At 29.9% G+C, this 21883-nt stretch overlaps 1 protein-coding gene across 1 annotated transcript in view; it reads right to left on the bottom strand.

The window, feature by feature from the left end:
• LOC117180538 (hemicentin-1-like) overlaps positions 1 to 21883 on the bottom strand; it is a 159418-nt gene that overhangs the window by 61818 nt on the left and 75717 nt on the right. The window contains exon 6 of the mRNA XM_033373035.1: positions 18780 to 18966. Within this exon, the coding sequence (XP_033228926.1) occupies positions 18780 to 18966 (187 nt within the window). The remainder of the gene's footprint in view (positions 1 to 18779; positions 18967 to 21883) is intronic.

The following is a 21883-nucleotide window of genomic DNA, read 5'->3' as shown; positions in this document are numbered from 1 at the left end:
TCTATAAGTTTGTGGATTAACTACTGTTGGGTAGGCGAACATATTCCCAGAATTTAGAGACAATCGAAAAACATGACTTTTTGAGTTGGGGCAGTTGAGGAAGAATGCCCCATATGTTGGTTTCCCGTATACAATTTCTTGGGTTATATTTTTATATGGGAAAACCCAAGACTCAATCTTCTAGCATATAGGGTTGCAAATTTAATAATTTTGAATATTTTTTATTTAACTTCAATAATTAAGGTGAAACAAATGATTAAAACAAAAACAGGCCTAAAAATACAACAATATTAAAAAATTGGTTAAACGATGCAATTTCTTTCCTACTATTAAAAAAAAGAGACTAATTCTATTATTTTCTCAAATTGATCGCTAATGCAACTACTTTTTCACTTTACCTTTGAACATATTTTGAAACTTTTAATTGAAAGAGTTCCGAAGAATTTAAGGAGATTTCAAAAAATTGCTTAGGATTAAAGGAGATTTCAAGGGCTTTAAAATTGTTGAAGAGTTCAAGGGATTTCAACAGAATTTATTGTTTTTTAATAGATTTAAAAGAATTTTAAAGGGCTTTATTTTATTTTTTGGGATTTATAGAATTTCAAAAATGTCATAATTTTTTATAGGAATTTTCAAAGATTTTATAGTTTTTAAGATGTTTCACGGTGTTTTATTCGATTTTTCAGAGATATCTAGGAAACCCAAAAATTTAAGATATTAGATCAATTTCAAGGGATTTAAAAGGAGTTTAAAGAGCTTAGAATATTAAAATATTCCCAGAGATTTCACGAGATATAAATATTTTTAAGGGGTTTCAAAGAATTTCATGGGATTTAAAAAAAATTTGAAAGAATTTTATGAATGATGTATATGAATGATGTTTAAAATATTTCATGGTATTTAAACGGATTCCTCAAGAACTTGAAACTGAATTACAAAGTATGTCTATAGATTTCGACGGATTTCAGGGATTAAACAAATTTCAACTGATTTGACCACATTGAATGGATTTATTATAGATTTTTAAATAAATGATAAGATTTGAGAGGATTTCGAAGATGTTGAGTGATTTAAAATGATTGACGATATTTACATGAATTTTAGAAGTTCTCAAAAAATTAAGGGGATTATTAAAGGATCTCAGTGGATTTAAAAATCTATGCTAGTATGGACACTATTTTAAAATGCTCAAATAAGACCGAGGCCTGTCATGAAAATGGTAAAGATTTTAATTTAAAGTTTTCTCGATATTTATAAACTTTAATCCGAGGAGGAAACAACTCTGGTAGTTCAAAATAATTCGATTCAGTAGGAGTAATCCGATTGTAATCCGACGAAATCCATTTGTTATACCACCTAACCCACTTGTAATCCGGCTTAATCTAGAGTAATCTACTTATAATCTGCATGTAATTCCGAGTAAATCAATCTGCTGGTAATCCTGTTCTAATCCGGATTATCTATTTGTAATACGACGTACTCCACTTGTAATCCAAGAGATTACAAAAATCAGATAATCCAAGTAATTCACTTAAAATTGAGAATAATCCGCCCAGAATCCAGATTAATGCACTTAGAATCCAATTAATTAGAAATAACTTGTACAATCCAAGTAATTAACTTATAATTCACGTAATTCGTCGTAATTTACATTAAGTAATTTAAATATTTTAAAACTTTTTTGTTGATTGTTTTTTCCAAATGAATTTTATTAACTGAAAATTGAACTATTACAATTTTGGTTCACGATTGATCTTTTTTAGTTGAAAATTCGTCTTCTTCGATAGAAAATTAATATTCTTCTTTGAAAATTCATAATTTTTGTTGAAAATATAATAGCTGGGTGAAAAAATGATCTGCTTTGTAGAAAATTTAACAATTTTATTTAAAAATAATTCTTTTGTTAAAGATTAGTTAAAAATGCATGTATTTTGTTGACATTTATTTATTGTTTTTGTCAGAAAATTAAGATTCTTGATTGAAAATTCACCTTTTTGTTTTTGCAAACTGAATTATTTGGTTGAAAACCTAATTTTTTTCCAAAAATTCTTTTTTTTTTGGTAGCAAATTAATCTTTTTGATTGAAATATTATCTTTTTGCTTCAAAATTGTACTTTTTTGTACGAAGATAAATTATTTTATTGATTCTTTATTTAAAATAAATTTTTTGACTGAAAATTTAATTTTTGCATTTTTATTGTAATTCTGCAACTAGCTTGTTCATAATTAGTTTTTATCGGTTGAGAATGAATTTTCTAATTGAAAATTTAACGATTCTATTTGTGGTGAAATTTTTTTTATGACAATTCAACTGTTCGGTTGAAAATTGATCTTTTTTTAGTTTAAAATTCCACTCATTCTTTAAAAACTATTTAGTTAAAAAATCGTATTTTTGGCAGAAAGTTTAATCTTGTTGATTGAAAATTTAACTACGTATTTGATTTAAAGTTTATCTATATTGTTGAAAATTCATGAATTTTGTGAAAAGTAATCCTTTTTGGTTGAAAATTCGCTGTAGTCTAATTTAGGTGGACTAAACTACAATAATTTTATGTATTCCAGAGTAATAATATGCAATTTGGAGTAAGCTTAGGTAATACAGAGTAATTCTGTATATAGAAGGAATCCAGCCTAATCCGTTAAAATCCAGAGTAATTCACTTCCGCTTCATCTAAGTTTTTTATCATACCGAAAATATTTTATATTTCATTTACAAAATACATTTTTCTCTTAAGAAAATAATTGTTGCTTGAAAAAATTGTATTACTCTAACAAAACAATTTTTGTAAAGGCTACCAAAGTTTAGATCGCTCGAAAAAAAAAATTTGTTGCGATTATAAATATTTATTTCGTTTAGTAAAAGTATTTGGTAAAATCTACAATAGTTTTGTTAAGCCTGAAAAATAATTTTGCTGAGCAAACAAATATTTGAGTAATTGAACCAAATAAGTTAGTTCAATCTACAACATATTTTTGTTGTGAATACCAAACTTTTTATATATTTTATCGAAACGCTACAAGAAAATAATTTGGTTGGCTCAACAAAACTATCTTTTTGATTCCATAGCTACCAAAAAATTTGATTGGGACAACCAAACTTTTGGTCGATTAACCAAAGATTTTTTTATTATTATTATATTATTATTTTATTGACGTCTTGTAAGAATATTAGAAGAGTTTTTAGAGCTGTTAAGACGTAAACTACGTTAAGTAAAAACGAGGTGTTCGTCTTGATCAACATGACATCCAATTCGATGGAAAGTCACATAAAGTCCATTGAAATTCCGCCGAGAGTTGAGCTACATCTGTGTAACACGTGTGTAGATAGGATGAAACGGATTGTAAATTCGAGATGTCCGGCAAAAGCGCGATAGGAGGCATCCGGGACCGGAAGCCGAATCGTAGGTAATTTCAAGGAACTGCTGTGCTGTTGGAACATGCCGTAACTTCCGTAATGTCTGCAGATTGTTGGCGAGATTTAGAATGCGTTACATGCATGCGTACCTACATGTAGCCTTATACCCAGAACAATCTCGTATAATATCCTCTGAATTAATTTCAAATGGACGATTAAGTCAATATTATATTTCCAGTCTTCATCATATTTCCCTTATTCCGCTGTTTTCCATTTTTTTCAGGAATTATTTTTCTCCTGTTTTCTATAAGCATTTTTTTCATATGTAAACTAGGTTGAAAATGTTCGTTTTTTAAATTATATTAAAATCAAATTTAAAATTCTATTTAACGTCCAATAATTAAGTTAATGTACCGAATTCTTGAAAATAAAACCAAAAATCCAACGACCAAATTCTAGATTTTATTTTTAGGAATTCTGTACATAAACTAGGGTGATGCAAAAATCCATTGGAGACTTTTTTCCGTATTTGTTTGTATGTATATCGATCGGAAATTTATTCGAATTCACACAAAAATAAATCCATTTTTTCCGTTACAAAAAAAATATATGTTTACAGATGGCGCAAGCCCCATGAAGTTTAACTCGCATTTTCCATAAGAAAAAATATGTTTTTGTACATTTTATTCAGAATCGTTATTTTTAGCTAAATCGAATTGAAACTAAATTTTTTCTTAAATAGCCATATAATATGAATAAAATACTTCTTTTTAAATATGACCCCTATCAGTCTGTTTTATAGGGTCCCGAAAAAACGCCATTAGTGAAAAAGTGCTTTTGCGAGTCTTGGGCGCCAATTATGATTTTTTCGCGGGTTTTTCAATGAAAATTGCTTCTGATACACAAAATAATACTTTGCACTGATAATTATATTTCTTAATAAATTGTTTAAACAATTTATTATTGTTTTTAGCAATTTTCTCTTAGAATGGAGATAGAAAGTCGCGGTTCCCTCAAAAAGTTTCCACTTTTTGTCCAATATTCAATTAGAGTTAGGTAATGGTTAATTATTGTTAACAAACAGAATTGTCTAAAGAATTTTTTATTATTTTTAATAATATTATCTTTGAAAAATGCGAAAATTGCGGGTTTTTTTGTTGAAATTTTAAACTTTGTGTCTACGTTTCACTTTAAGTGAGTTATTATTTAATTATTAATTAATTGCTTCAAAAATTGTTATTGTTTACAGATTTTTTCAATATTAATACTAGATGATTGAAATCTTTTCCAAAACTTTTAACTTTTGTCAAGTTTTCAATTAGAGTAAAGTAATAATTAATACAAGTTGAGAAAAATAAATGTTTCAACGATTATTCTTATTATTAATAATGTTCTCTTTGCTTAAGGCCATGTGACGAGTTGGTCACGTGACCAGATTCCTACTTTACTGCCACCTCTCTTTCTAGCCAAAGAGTCTCCTATCGGAATGGTGAGAAACTTGTGGCCGGTTGCGGTGCTGGGCTCTGCTTGCGCGAGGAAAATGGAAACGGGGTGAACCTCGAAGTCTTGCAATGCGCAACGCGAAATTCAAAGGCGCGCTTCTTAGTTGCCGAGAGACCTCGCAGTGAGACTGGACGTTGCTCGAATCCTCTGCATTGAAGAAGCTCGCTGCGAGCTTCGCGAGCCTTGCCGAGAACAGTGGTGTAGCCAGGGGGGAGCTTGGGCCCCCGAAACTAAGTTTTTTCATTACTTAATTCCCTTTTCCCCCTTTCCCAAGTTTGATTGTCGATACTTGAAAATATAAAAACGTCAAGAATCCGCTTTTTTTATCCTACAAATGATGGAGTGGGTGGGAATGTTTACCGATACCCCTAAAAAGCCACCCTTACTATAACCGCACCTACAATGTTCAAAATTACAAGTTTGATTGTCGATATTTGAAAATATAAAAACAACAAAAATCCTCTTCTTACATTCTCATTCATACTGAGAAGGTATTCGTTTTATGCGAAAATGACTTTCGCAAATTTAATCAAATGTCCACGTTTTGAGGCCCCTTGAGTCAGAAAACTCAGTTTTACGTCGGTATCTGCCTGCCTATCCGGCATCGTCGTCATCGACGTTGTTGTGGTTGTGGTTAGAGTTAATAAATTCTCGAGAATTTAAGTTCAGGTTATATAACCGAGAATACGACAGAATCCAGGAGGATTCAAAAGAATTTAAGAGAATTTAATAATTTATGATTTTTAACAGTATTTTTATTGTTCAGGTTGTATCAACGGTTGCATATAAATTTTTGTCTATCTCAGAAATATTCAGAAATTCAAAATATGCAAAGCAGTAGCTCATTAATTACTTAAAATTGTTAGACTGAAACTCTATAATAAATAGAACGAAGTAGAATAAGAGGACCCCACTTTCGAAAATCTTAAATGCGTGGCATTTTCATAATTCTCTGATCTTTCTTTGAATAATTTTTCATTTTAAGTCATTAATATTGAAATACCAGCATTTTAATCTTCTGATATTTTTAACATATAATATTTTATAAGAGGAATAAAACAGTATTTCATATACAAATTTAAAGTTTTGAAATGTATTAATTTCTTTTAAAAACTGTGTTAACCACTTTAAAAGATAACTCTTAACAAAATACTAGAATTTTAAACAAAATAATTCAATTTTTAACATGTTAGTTGAATATTCAACCTAAAAAGACAAATTGCCAGCGAAAAAGTGTTATATTTTATATTTTAATCAAAAAAGAATAAAATTTATACAGCAAAAGAAAAAAACTTTAAAACCAAAAAGACGGATTTCCAACAAATAATGATTTTTCACTCGAAAAATAAATAAAAGTTTATTTAAATTATAAACCTTCAAACCAGAACACAAATTTTCTTTACACAAATTCAATTTTCAAACAAAAAATATGACTGTTCAACAAGAAATTAATTTTCCACGAAACCAATGCATTTTTACGCAAAGAAGAGGGTTTCAAAATAAAAAATAATTTCTTTACAAAAACAAAAAACGCAAATTTTTAACTACAAAATATCAATCCAAAAAATGGAAAACTTACATTTTCTGTTCTAAAATGAACTCCAAACCAAAAAAAAAGTATTTTCCTCTAAACTGTTAAATTTTCAACTAGGGATAAGCCTTCAATAAAACAAATATTTCACAATGTAGCTTAACTTTGACCTAAGTAGTTGAATTTTCAATAAAAAAAAAGATTAATTTTCAACAAGATAATTAAACTTTTAACCAACGAGATAACTTTTCAACTTTCAATTATAAGTATATATAACTTTTCAACTATAAATCTTTAACAAAAAAAGTGATTTCTTAACAAAGCGATTCAACCAAATGTTTCAAACAAATTAGTTAAATTATTAAGCAAAGAAGAACGATTTTTAATAAAAAGGTTGCATTTTCATACAAAAGATGGAATTTCTTCTATAATAGATGAAGTTTTAAAGCAAAAAGATAAATTTTCTAAAAAATAGATGAATTTTATGTTGAAAAAGATTTTAGTCGAGTTTTCACGGTTAAACTATGAATCTTTTAACAAGAAATACTTTTCTACCAAAAAATTTAATTCTGAATCCAAAAAGACGAATTTTTAACCGAAATGGATGATTTTTGAACAAAATTGTTGAATTCTCTAGCAAATAGTGGCATTTTTATAAAAAAATATGAAATTTGTCTTGCATTTTTGTAACAAAAAAGTAATTTTGTACGAAAAAAATGGAATTTTCAATCCAAAAAGACGATTTTTTTATCGAAAAGGATAAAATTTTAACAGAATAGTTAAATTCTCTGCCAAATAGTTGCATTTTTATATAAAAAAAAAGATTTTATTTCTTCTAAAACAAGTAAACTTTAAAATGAAAAGGACAAACTTTCAATAAAAGAGTTGAATTTTCAACCGAAAAGTTAATGAAAAAATGTATTTTTCTATTTCTATATTTCTATATTTTTCCAAAAATTTAATTTTTTCATTTTTAATTTTATTTTTTACGATTGAAAGAAAATCTACTCGTCCTTTCAGAAAATGCTTAATAATAAATTTATAGATCTTTTTAGGCGAACAACTTTTGTCTGTTAATTTTAATTCTTACTTATGTCGTTTTTTCACAAAAATTAAATATTTTTATTTTGCATGTAATTTTTTACGACTAAAGTAAAAACTACGTGTCATATAAAAAATTATAGCTCTTTTTTGGAAAAACAAGTTTCGTATCATTTTTTTTTCGTAGCTTGTGTTGTTAGCCCAACATTTTTTAATTTTTAATGTTTTTTATGACTATAATCAAAAACTACGCGTCCTATCGAAAATTGATTCATTACAAATTTGTAGCTCTTTCCAGGGCGCGCAATTTTAGCTTATTCATTTTTTGCGTATCTTGCATAGTTTGACCAAAAAATGGAATTTTCGCATTTTTCATTATATCTAGTAAGGTCAAATTTGCAATGTTCAACTTTTCGACCAAATTAAAAAAGTTGTCATCATAATCTTGTAGGGCTCTCAAAAAGCAACGTTTTTCTTCTACTGACTTTTTTTCACATCGTGCGTTGTTTGACTTAAAATGTTCATTTTAGTTTTTTTTTCATTTTGAAAACGCTCTAACTCTGATAATTTTTTTTTCACATAAAAAAGTCATAGGGATAAATTGTTTGAATTTCTGAATACTATGAACAATCGAACATAGAAATTTGAAATGTTGAAAAAATGTGATTTCAAACATTTTTGTTACGATCAACTTTGGAATTTTCAACTTTTCGACCAAATTAAAAAAGCTGTTATCATAGTCTTGTAGGGTTTTAAAAAAAAAGTTTTCCTTCTCTTGACTTTTTTCCATATGATACGTTGTTTGGCTTAAAATCGTCATTTTAGTTTTTTTTTTTATTTTGAAATTGCTCTAACTCTGATCATTTTCTTTTTATAGAAAAAAGTCATTAGAATAAATTGTTTGGGTTTCTGAGTACTATGAATGATCGTTCATAGAATTTTGAAATCTTAAAAAAATGTGATTTCAAGAATTTTGAAAACGTGCTCAATTTTTGAATTTTGATCCAAAATAGCTGGTTTACGAACTTGTTCTTTCTTTTTATGTTTAAAAAAGTGTGCCAAAGCAGAATCCAATCTGATCAATTTTTTGAAAGTTATCGTGCCTACAGAATACAGACAGACAGACAAACAACTTCGTACAAATTGTTTTTTTCTGACTCAGTGGGTCTCAAAACGTGGAGATTTGATGAAAATCGACAAAGTGAAATTTTGCATGTAACCAATACCTTCACATTAGGATGAGAATGTTGAAAAGATGATTTTTCAACTAGAGATGAATTTTTAATAAAAGTATATGAATTTTCAACAAAATATATAAATAGATTAATTACAGATCATATGTAAAATCAAATTCTAAAGGAAAGTTCAAGTAAAGCCCACAAATAATGTAACGTATTTAATTATATAGCGTGTGACGCAGTGTCATCTAATGACATTTATATTCTGCTATATGAGCGGTGAGCGCCCCGAACAAAGAAACTCTTCTTCTCCTCGTTATAATTCAGCCTATGGTTCTGGAGAACGGTTCAGATATCGAACAACGTACTCGTATCTATGATACGAGTAGGCGCCCGCTAATGATGAACTCGACATGATTTCTGCGTCTGCAGTCCTGATCGGTGAGCTTCGCCGCCTTCGCGCGTTCACGAAGAAGCTCGCATCTGGCAACGTCGAGTTTCGCAGTGGTCTCTCGGCCACTCAGTCTCCTTTCTCGCGAAGCTGGCGAAGCTCGCATCGAGCATCCTCGCTCGTAACGCTGAGAAAATATAAATAGGAGAATAGCTGGCGAGGATCGGATTTTACGCTCTTCATGCATTTCGCTCTCAGTCCCTGTTATTTCCCAACTTATTCTCACACGAAGCGCCACATCGAGTTGAAAATTTGGGATAATAAATAAGAAGCAATAAGAAAGGTGGGTCTGGTCTTAAACTTTAATAATTATAAAAAAAGCAAAAAAAAAAATATTTGCGACAAAAAACTTTTTTTTTAAATACAAATTTAACACCAGGCCCACCATTCTTAGTGCTTCTTGCTTAGTATCCTAAATTTTCAACGCGATGTGACGTTCCGTGTGAATATAAGTTGGGAAATAAAGAAAGTGGCGGTAAGGTAGGAAACTGGTCATGTGACTCACTCATCACATGGCTTTAATGGTAGAAAATTGCGGTTTTTCTGACATTTTTTAACTACACATTTGTCTGCTTTTCATTTGAAGTGACTTTATAGTTAATTAAGTTTAACAAAAATAATTGTGTAAGTCAATTATTATTGTTTTTGACTTTCTTCATCTATATTAATAAAACATATATTTGAAATATTCTTTGAATGTTCTAAATAGATCATATTATATGTAAATTATCCTTGAAGTAGTTAGTAACAGTCATTTGTTTAAATTAATATTTCATATTTGTTCCTGACTTGCAATAATTATTAACTCAATAAGAAGAAAGTTCACAAAAATTTTAGATATTCAGAAAAAACTGCAACTTCCTAGGAATTATACAAGGAAAGATAGTTATAAATAATAATAAATTGTCTCACCAATTATGTTTCATATTTTGTATTAATTATTATTTTACTCACTTGGTCAAATTGGTAAGAAGCAGCAGTAAGAAATAATTAAATTACAATGAATGTTGTTAATATTATTATTTTGTGTAAGCTTTAAACCCTTTCCTAAAAAATAACGTTTTTCTTTTGTGAGAGATAATAAATAATATCTTTGTATTTTTAAAATCATAAAATACTTTTTTTCCAGACCTGGCACAACTACCTTAAATGCTAACTGAATTAATTGAACCCAGTAAAAAAATCAAATTATGTTTTATCGAAAATTCATTCTTTTTGTTTGAAAAAATGTACTTCTTCGTTAAAAAGTGAATTATTATGTTTAAAATTCAATTTTTTCCTCTAAATACTACATATATTTCGGCTTAAAATCTTGGTAATTTAAAGCTAATTCGTATTTCTAAAGTAGCTTGTAAATATTTCTCATACTTCAGTCATTTGATGTCTTATTTCAATTCGCTAAATAAATACTCAGCATAAAAAAGAATTTTATTTGGTTTGTAAACTAATGGTTGTAAATCATTTGTTTATTAATCATGATATGAAGGAAGCATTTAGCGTGTGTTTTACGTAAATGATAGTGCTTGATGAAATTATAGTATTTGAAAACTTAACTGTCCATTTAAAAACATAAAAAGAGATTTTATAGTTTCAAATTTGCAGAGATAGTGCAAACTCATAAAATGTTACTTTACCTAAAATTTCAATTAAAAATGAAATGCACTTCTTTTGTTTATTTGATTCCTTTTTTTATTAAACAAGAGCAGTGTGTCTAGTTGATCTGAAAATCGAGAAAACGAAGAAAAACTCGGTAATTTGATTAATGATCACGAATTTTTTCTTCCATCGAAAAATCTACTTTTTTCGACCTTTTTTCTTTTTATTGTTTAGTCAAGAACAAAAGAGAGGATAATATGATTGTTTTTCGATTAAAGATGTTGTAAATAATCAGAACTCTCTACAAAACAAGCCAGGGCGAATTTTGTATTAATAATAATTATTATTATAATTAATAATTTTATAGAAATTCATAATTGATATCACAGAAAAAAGACAGTGTTAATGAACCACCAATATTAGGGTACCATATACCTGCAACAAAAATTACCCTTGCGGTGTGAATGCTACACCGTAATGTAGGGTACAGATTCCCAATCACTTGGGGTACGAAGTGTCCATCACTTGGGGAACGAAGTACTGACTACTTTGGGTACAACGTGACCATTTCTTGGGTTACGAAATGAAAACGTCATTCGACGCATAATCTACGCGTTCGTAACTTCTTAAATATAGTACTTTTTAAGATTTGAAATAGCCATGTCTAAATGCATTGTTTATTATTTTTACAGCTTTGCTAATTGTACGTCATGGTCATTGAAGTTTAGCAGGTGCGTTATTCGCACTTTGTAAAATTTAACCATTAGGTATTTCAGATTAGGTGGGTATATCCAAGATGTCTGCACGCTGATAGCCAAACAATAATACCAAACACATGGGACGAAACGTTATTTTTATAATAACTTGGAAAATAATTATTTTTCACGATAAGTGTACTCATATAATATTTTTATTTTTCAAGAACTATTAAATTGAATAATAGAACTGATATTTTTTTGGTAAGCGTGAAAAATATTTTTCCCCCCAAATTATCAACTAAATTAAGTTTTAAACTTTGGGATTTGTATTATTGTTCGGCCCTCATTGTACAGACATCTTTCCAGCTGACGTCACAACTTGAAATACTTAATACTATAAATCTTAGCGCATATAGAACTGGAAGGAACCAGGCAATGGCAGAGTTATTGGCAAAATAAAAGAGACAGACTATGAGTTAGCGGGATAAGCTATCTCTCTCGCGCAGCAATCTGATTGGCTGTTTACCGCTCTTCTCTAAACGAAAGTTAGATAGTTCACAAGTATGCGCAAGTGAAGAGCTAATTATGGAGCAAAATTGAAAAGACCAATCACGTTGCTGTGCGAGAGAGATAGCTTATCCCCCAGCCCCAGTCAGTGGTGGCAGAGCGGGGACATCTCTGGCATGCGTAGTAGTTATTCCTTTTTATTTTTAGGTTATGTGAGGCCATGTGTCAATTTAAAAATACACAAGAATCACTACTGCGTATTCTAGAGATATCCACGTTTGCTCAGAATGTAACTTTTTATCTTGAATAATTCGTACCTTAATAAGAATACATGGTGGAGCATAGGCATGTGAAGATTACTAGAAAAGTAGAGCATATGGATTATAAATTCCCCAAGCATGAACCTGTTCGATATTTGAGCTGAAAAGGTCTTTCTATACGCGTAATAGTCGCATCCTCAGATTTGACTGAATTAAAAAAAAAACATTAGGAAAACGTACAAATTCAGTTTGATCAAATTAAAAACTATTGAATCAAATTTTCTATTACAACTCATTAATCTAGAAAGTTTGAAATATTTTTTAAAGCATTACTTTATTATTAAAGTTAAATACTATGATACCATTTTAACATTGTTATTTATAATAATAGGTTCAATTTCATTAATTAAAAAAAACGTATTTAGATTAGAAGTAAAAAATACGAGAACTAAATCTACAATTATTTATCGGCTATAGAACTATGCAATTTAAATAATAATTTATTTTTTGTCGATATGTAAATTTCTACTCAATTCTCGTACTGTTTGTTTCGTAATTATTTAAATGGAAGTAACAGAACTCCGATTTGAACTTCTCGCCAACAAAATACGGAAATTTATATGAATAACTCGAGCATTAAACCTTTTTCTGCAATAAATAATACCTCGAAAAATATAATGAACATTCTAAACCTTCATGCGTTAGAAAGAGAGATTCGATAAACTAGATTAGCGGGCATCGGAATCCCACCCCTGGTAATTTTAATCATGCTCATACCTCCAAACCAAGTTTCAAAACAGTAACAACTGACTTTTAGTACCCCACCTAGTCGGTATTTCGTACCCTACATACTCGATATGTCGTACCCCAAGTTCGAGAGATATCTGAATCCCTACCGAGGTACAGTGAACACCATTACAATTTTATCTGCAACAAAATATAACCCTAAGTTTTTACTGTGATGCCCCCGAGGACATTGAAAAATGTTTATTAGATTAAAATTAATTTAAATTTTAAAAAAACATTGAAATTTGCACTACTTTTGCAATTTTTTTTAAAAAATGGATAATTCTGACAAACGAATCTAACTGCCTCAATAATCATTGATCTACATTACTGATACTTCCATAAATGTACGTGTGCTGTAAAAGAAAAGTTATCTGAACAAAATGTTTAAAAATTAAAATGTTGTTATCACTATTGTTCTCAGCGTCGTTGTTTAAAACGATTTTCGTTACAATCTTCTTCCAATGATTTCAGCGTTAGAAATGTTTATTTATTAAAATGGAAACAGTATAGAGAACTAGATAATATTTTTTCTGAAAGAATGAGCCATCATTTATTAGAATTGAACAATTTTTTATAAATTTTAAAGTAGGGATTGTAAGAATAAATTGAATTGAAAAAAAACATTGTTAAAGTAACTCTTTTTGTAAGTTTTACAGTTTTTTATTAACAATTTTTTTATTTGAAATTGCATCAGTGGTGATATTATTTTGGTTCTCAAAATCATAGGATGGAATTCATTTCCAGTCAGACGGACTTTTCTAGGGCAACACAATGAAAAACTGGAAATAACTAATAACTAATTGTTTAACAAATGTATGATAATGAAAAATAAAATTCATGTTTTCAGTTATCACTGGTTGCAATATTTGTAACAGAAGATAAAAAAAATAAAAAAATTCCTGTAAAAAATTATTTCAATCGATTGAACTGGTTTCAAGCAAGAAGAGTTTGTTAAATAATAGATTGAAAACGTATAAGGTATATTGAAAGGCAACCTTGATTAAGATTTTATAAGCTAAAAGCCGAGTTTTTCAGAAATACAATTGCTTAAATACATGGACTTAGACAGAAAAATTATACATAATGGGAAATATTAAGAATAATTTTTTTCACTATGTATCAAACATATAATTTTTTCATTCTTGGGAATTTGTTTAAATAATTAAAATTTACTTTAAAATATTGATTATTATTCCACTAGGCCAACAATAATAATGTTTGGAAAAAAAATTAGAATAAAGTCCTGAATGATGTAGACTTCGTAGTGAATTGATATTTTTCGATATTTTTAGTAATATTTTCAAACTCTCAGAAGTTATTTAAAAAATGCCAAAAAAAATTTTTGGTCATTTTTTACATGGGAAATTTTCGAGCGGAAATTTGGGGGAATTATTGCCCTCGAAAAAAAGTGATTTTAAATCACCCCAGTCTTTACGTATCTCTGATAAAAACATTAAATTCTTGTGAGCCATTTAAAAACTTTGTAAGGTAGAGTACAGAATATTATAAATTAATATGTATACAAACGTTGATGAATTTCAACCTTGTACCATTTTATTTTTGGAACTTTAACCTGAGAATACTCTTAGAGCACTCTATAGTTTGGAAATAGAGAACTTTGGTAACTAGTTTGAGAACTTACTACTTCATTACTTTAGGCTATTATATAGAGGAGAAAGTAATGAGAACAGGTCTGCAAAGTGACTTATTTCTGATATACTCTGAAAAAGACATAGCCGAGGAAAAAGTCCCTTTGAAGAGTGCCATATAATTTGTGAGGAGTAAGAGATAAATAAACAAAATATTCATCTTTGTTTGAATGTATATCCATAAAATAAAATGAATTAAACAAAGAATGAAAGATTCCCCTTATATGTTCATAAAGTAAACGGGCCATACTTTATCAAATTATTTTCTAATCTTACATGTAAACAAGAAATTTTAATTTATATAATTATAAGATGAATATGCAGTGACACATGTCTTTACATGTCTTTCTACATTATTGAACTGTTTATATTTCATGAATTTATCGTTAAGAGTTTGCATTTCGGAAAAAACTATTCTGTTTTAAAAAACAATTTTCAAATTTAGAGCTATTACACACACACGTTCATAAATGAATTTCAATTATAAATATTTTGGAATCTTTTTAATATTCTTTTGGAATGTTTTTTGTTTGACTAACGCACATGGGGCACGTACAATGAGATTTCAAAAGTGAGGTTATGTTCGAGATAGTATTAAAAGCCTTTAATCTATAATGTTATTAATGCGAAAATTCATATCTTTTGTATAATGTAATGTTTTTAAGTAATGTGTATGCATATGAAGTTGACGTACAACTTCACGAATGGAAATGATTTTCGTGCAGTTTGAGAGAAACAAATGAAGTCGGACGTCCCTATTCTCAAAAGTCACTAATTTCGCAATGTATGACATTCGAGCTTGACAATATGCATATCTGAAGAATCTTTTAAAAATAATTAAAACAGTTAAAAATTATTAGATCTTTTAAAAATACATATTGTTGTTAAAATTTTATAATTTTTATAATTTTTTATACAATTTACGTCGAACTGCTAAAGATTTTGCAGTATTTCTGCGATTGTTCATATTCATCGTATATTTTCTCGAAAAATATCAGTCGTAGGGTTTAAAAATATTCAACATAGAATGTGTGTTATTGAAAGATCTACAACTTTGATTTAAAACTTGTTTGTAAATTTTTATTATTAACTGAAATAAACGGAAAACATGAAAATTTTATAGTTTTTTGGTGGTTTTGACCTTGAAAATTACATTTGCAGGTATTTTGACGATCATATTCGTGATCAGCGTGTCAAAATACATACGCCTACTTACCACTAACTCAAATTTTTTGGTAATTTTGTACATCAATTGGAACCATGATAACATTCGGTAACACTTTGAATGTTGAAGTTAGGACATTTTTTGGAATCGTTTTAGATTTTTGTTTATTATTTTAGGAAATAAAAAATGAGGGTGTTCCAGAAGAGCTAGGTGGATGCAACATTGTATGTCTTTGGATACAAAATGAAACCATTTGAAGCCTTACAATTTTTGGTCTCAAAGTTAGGACCTGTTTAGAATTTTTTATATTTTTTAATATGTTAAGGGTAGCACGCGGGGGTGTTCTGGAAAGCCCAGGGAATAACACTTTTTGTGTTATCTTTCCACATGAAAATGGAACCATTTTTAGCCATAATATTGTAGGTCCTGTCGTTTAGGCATTTTTCGATTTTCTTTTATTTTTCAATATATTAAGGCTAGAAAACAAGAATATGCGGAAAATGTTCAAGAAGTCAACTTTTTCGGGTATCTTTGCACATTAATTGGAATCATGATGAAATTTGGTAACATTTTAGATGTTCAAGTTAGGACATTTTTCGAAATTGTTTTCGATTTTTGTTTATTATTTAAGAGGTACGAGTACAAAACGATGGTGCTCTGGAAGACCCAGGGGAATACAACTTTTTTGGGCTGTCTTTAGACATGAAAATGGAAACATTCTACGCCATCAAATTTGATGTCTCTGATTTTGGGATTTTTTTTTATTTGTCAATATCTGAAGAGTAAAAAATAGGAGATATCCCAGAATAGTTAGGGAAATTCAAATTTTTTTGTAATTTTGCACATTAAAGTAAAAACATTTAAAGTAATAAAATGTAAGATGTTAAAGTTAGGACATTTTTTGGAATATTTTCCGGTTTTTTCTAATTTGGGGAGTAAAAAGCGACGGTCTTTCAGGAGAGCTAGGAAGATATGACTTTTTGTTGTTATCTTTTTACATCACATAAAACCATTTCAAGCCTTCAAATCTTAGGCCTCGAAGTTAAATGGAATCATTTTGGCACCAAATGAAGGTCCGTCCACTCAGCGCCGCCACCAAGGCAAATTATAAAATGGAATACGCCATATTTTTTGCTTTTCTTTTGCTAATTTTATGCTAAAAAATTGTTTTGCTCTTTAAACTTCGGAGAAAAGGGTGGCGGCACTAGCAGGACTTCCACTCAGTGTTACGTTCCCCAAAAAACGACTACTACTAATAATGTATTATATATTATCGAAGAGCAAAAAAAGAGCAAAAAAATATCGACTAACAGTGTTTTCTAAGCTTTATTATTTTTTTTGTTTTTTTCATACATATATATATGTTCTACTGCATACGTTAACGTGGAAGGGTAGTTTTGCGCAAATTATAATTAGAGAGAAATTTTCGAGTGGCATGTAATTAACTTGGAGTTCTAAATCATTTTTACATTGTTCAAGGTGGTTTTGCAACATTTAAAACTTTTTTGATCACGAGGGGTGAGCATGTATGTCTCAGGGGTAGTTTTTGGGGAACTTTTTATATATTATCAGAGAGAAAAAAAAGAGCAAAAAAATATCAACTAACAGTGTTTTCTAAGTTGTATTATTTTTTATGCTTTTTTCATACATATATATGTTCCGCTGTATACGCTCACGTGGAAGGGTAGTTTTGCGGGAAAATTATGAAGAGGGGGAAATTTTAAAGTGCCATGTAATCAATTAGGAGTTGTAAATCATTTTTGGATTGTTCAAGGTGATTTTCCAACTTTCAAAACGTTTTTGATGACGATGGGAGGGTACATATGACTTAGAGGTAGTTTTTGGGTAACGTATTGTATATTATCGAAGAGCAAAAAAAGAGAAAAAATATCAACTAACAGTTTCTTCTAAGTTTGATTATTTTTAATGCTCTTTTCATACATATAAATGTTCTGCTGCATACGTTCACGTGGAAGGATAGTTTTGGGGAAATTATAAAGAGGGCGAAATTTTCATGTGTGATGTGATTAATTTGAAGTCCTAAATCATGTTTACATTGTTGAAGGTAGTTTTCCCATTTTGAAAACGTTTTTGATGACAGGGGGTAGTTGTGTGAGACTTAGGGGTAGTTTTTTGGGAAACGTAATATATGTCGTCATAAAGCAAAAAAAAAATAAAACAAATCTCCACGTATCGTTTATCGCATTATAATCATTTTTAGTGAGTTTTCGTAGGTGGCGGCGCTGAGTGGACGTCCTGCTAGCGCCGCCACCCTTTTTTACGAAGCTTAAAGAGAAAAAAAAAATTTTTTTAGCACAAAATTAGCAAAAAAGTAAAAAAAATATGGCGTGTTCCATTCTATAATTTGCCTTGGTGGCGGCGCTGAGTGGACGGACCTACCAAATGATCCTATTATCAACAGTACAATTTTAGGCTTGGAAGGTATGTCATTTGTAGGGTTTCGTAGCCCTGACCGGAAACCCTTATAGTGTTTGACGGTTGTTCGTTCGCCTGTAATTTTTTTTTTAAGGAGGGAAAGTGAAGAGAAATGATGGAAGGGGATATGGGGGAAGCGACGGAAAATGATAGGACGAGAAGTAAGGGAAATGAGGGGTGCGGAATGAGTAGATGTAAGGGAAGTTATGTTGTGGAAATTAGGAGAAATTAAGGAAGGGGAAATGAGGGTATAAAGTAGGATAAGTGGGTGAAATGTGGGAAGGATAAGTATGGGAAGTGAGAGGATTGGGAGTGGGTAGGGGAAGTCAAGAGAAATGTAGGTGGGGATGTATAAGCTGGAGAGTGCAGGCTCGGGAAGTGAGGAGAGGGGGACATAGGGGAAATTATAGGAAGTAAGGGAGAGAAAGTTTGGAAGCGGAGCTTTGAACTAATTTTTTATGATTTTCTCAATGTGATAAAGTAACTTAAGTGGCTTTATCACGCTTTGATCTCTTACTTCTAATATAAGATTTATCATTCTTACGAGTTTCATATTGATTCCGAAATCGAGTACTAAATACTTGTTTTCTATAGAATACGTATAAACTGATTGAACCTACATTTTTTCTGTCCATTCTCACGAAGAACAATATTTCGACCGTCCTCTCGTTTCCAAGTGACAGTGGGCTCAGGTGTACCTGTTGCTATGCACTTGAGTCTGATATTTCCACCTTCATGAGTTACCAAGCCATTCGACGATTCATCGTCCATTATATCAGGAGGAATCACGACGTTCATGTAACCCATCTTTAAACAGAAAAATGCAATACATTGTTAATTAGCAAGCAGAAATAATTAGCAAAAAGTTATAGAAAGAACGCTGACATGGAATTTAGTCTGAACAAAAAATTAATTGCGTACATAATAAATATTATTATAAGACGTGGCCAATCATTTCGATTTTACATAATTCATTAGTCTTTATATGGATTTGATTAAAGCAATTTCAATTTCTTTCTACATTTTCAAACATTTTGTACAAATCCAAAGTATCTGCTCAAATATGTTATGGGTGGGTTTACCATAAAGGGATAATTTGCATACCGTTGCATACTTTTGATTTTAGAGTAGAAATGTATCAAATCGTTCATTATTACGGAATTTCACATGAAAACCGAAATTCAATCAATTTACTAATTCCATTACATCCTAATAATTTTAGGCTAATTAGTTACTTTGTTACGGAATGATGGCAAACAGAAATTCGTAATAAATTATTCAAAGAGTTTCTGTATTGCGAAAATACGTGATTAAATTAGTTTGACATTTTGCTTCACAAAATCGGATATTAAACACTTAAAAAGTATATAGCTGTGGGTTTTGCAATTCAAACTTAATGCGGCGAAAAATGTTCTGTAAATATTAAAGACATTATTTAACCTGTATCGGTCACACCTCCTAAAATTAACGTATTGATCACTCTGGGTCCAATGGACCTTACGCAAAAAAAATTGTTGCCATTTGTGTTATTTTGTATGTATCGTCTCAAGCCTTTAACTGGAATTTAGTTTAAGACTTCCCTTTTATAAACCAACAAATTTTGTCTCCTTTTTTACATTTTGTTATGCTAAAAAACGCAAGAAATTTTTTATTTAGCTATTTGACTCTTTTTCACAAAAATATTTATCAAGATCTCAAGTTTTGAGATAGAGCAAGAAAACGTCATGCCCTTTACTCTGAAAATAGTATCAAATAGGTTAGGTTTGAAAGTATAAAATAAAGCGAACAAACTTTTTTTATGAGAAAAATTGTATATTTTATTAATAAAAAAAGGACTACTTCGCTAAAATACTCCACTAAAATTCTAACTAAAAATTAAATAAAATTTTTCTACTGTGTCAAAAAATAAGAATTTAAACACAATTTTTTTATGTCAACGTTCATTTGATTTTTTAAGAATTTCTTATGCAATAAACTCATTTTAGAAAAATCGTGTTCATATAGTTCTGTACTACAAGCATTCATGTAAAATTTGAATTTACAATTTGACCCATTTTTTGTCATGTTATGTTACATTAGTGGTTTTTATTGAAAATTGGAATAATTTTGTCCTTAAATCATAAGATATTTCAGATAATAATTATTCTTGAGATTATCATTCAGTCATTTAATTTACAATTTTTGATTTCGTTGCAGTTTTCACTCGAAATTGGTCATTTAACAAAAAAAATCATTTGACGTCAAAAAATCAAACTTACAATTTTGAACAACAATGAAAAACTACACGTTGATTCGGACGTTAAGCAATTTTCACCAATTATCACAATATTATTCTTGATTTTCTTTTTAATTTTTCTAGATAATACAAGTGTATACTATGTGTTGGTTTTCTTAACAGAGAAACCTTGATATAATTTGTATGTTTATCTGTGTGCATGCATGAATGACACAACATCTATTTATTACGCTTATACAGTTCTTCTCATGAACACGATTTTTGACCTGAGCAGGACCCTTTTAGCCTGTAAGCGCTGCACTCGTTGCTTAGAGAGTTCGTCGTGACCGTCGCGTCAAACGAGCAGTTGTATTCTCCGTGTATTGAACCTCAATGTTGTTTTTTCTGAATAAATACTAGTTTCTGCTAAACATCGTTTATTCATTATTATAATAAACTTTCCTATACAATGAAATAAAACAATTTTGTTATAATATTTATTTTATATTTGAATTTAAATATTGCGTGAGGTAAACGAAAATAATAATAGAGCGCGTGTTCGTTTTTTATAGTTTTCTAAATATTTATACAATACCACTGTCATTTTTTAAATTAGATATAGATTCCACGTAATAGTTCCCATAGAGAGAGGCATTTTCTCGAAGATTGGTATTCAAATCTCCCTTAGGATAAGTCAAATCGATATTACATTGTACATTGCCAGATCATGAGTTAGAATCGGTCTCGAAGCACGCCAATCAGGTCGAGATGTTTAAGGTCCACTCCATAGGATATTACTAAAATTGCGAAGCTCCTGACGATCCCCTGAGAATAGACTTCTATACATGGGTAATAATGTTCGCATATTCGTATCTAGATATGTAGATATGTAGTGGTGGAAAGACATTTCTAAGTTGAAAGTACCCTACACACAGAGGTTACTATTCGTACAGAAGCTCTTGCTTGTTTTGCTTATGTAAACTGTAATTCAATGCAACTTGCAATACAGAGAACACAACAGAGCCCTATATGCATTTCACCGTAACAGAAGGTATCCAATTCTTACGCACCGGAAACATGTATACCACAGTCAATGTCAATTTCAAAGAGTATTTCAGCCCTCTATTTTTCATGGACGACATTTTTATTCAGTATTGCAGGTATATGAAAATGATCCTATTTAATCATTTTATACGCTCGGATAAAAAATGATCGAAACAGGTTTTGCAAATCAAATTATCCTAAAAAAAATTTCTTACATGCTTTTGCATGCTAATAACTCTCGAAATTTGAACTTTCCACTTTTTTTTATTAATTGCTTTCTTTTGATGTCAGACAGCACCAATGATAGATTGTGGAATCCACGTCGTCTAATTAAGGAAATTTTTGTGTCGGAAAGAAAAACGCCAATTGTGGGTCCGGATGCAATAAGGGCACATAAAATTTTTTCGTGCGAAAACGAAGTCCCCTGGAGGCTTTAGAAAAAATTTTCGAATTTTATTTTTCAAA

This window comes from Belonocnema kinseyi, chromosome 9 (genome assembly GCF_010883055.1).
Source record: "Belonocnema kinseyi isolate 2016_QV_RU_SX_M_011 chromosome 9, B_treatae_v1, whole genome shotgun sequence".
Taxonomy (NCBI): Eukaryota; Metazoa; Arthropoda; class Insecta; order Hymenoptera; family Cynipidae; genus Belonocnema; species Belonocnema kinseyi.
This window is presented reverse-complemented; position numbering and strand designations above follow the sequence as displayed.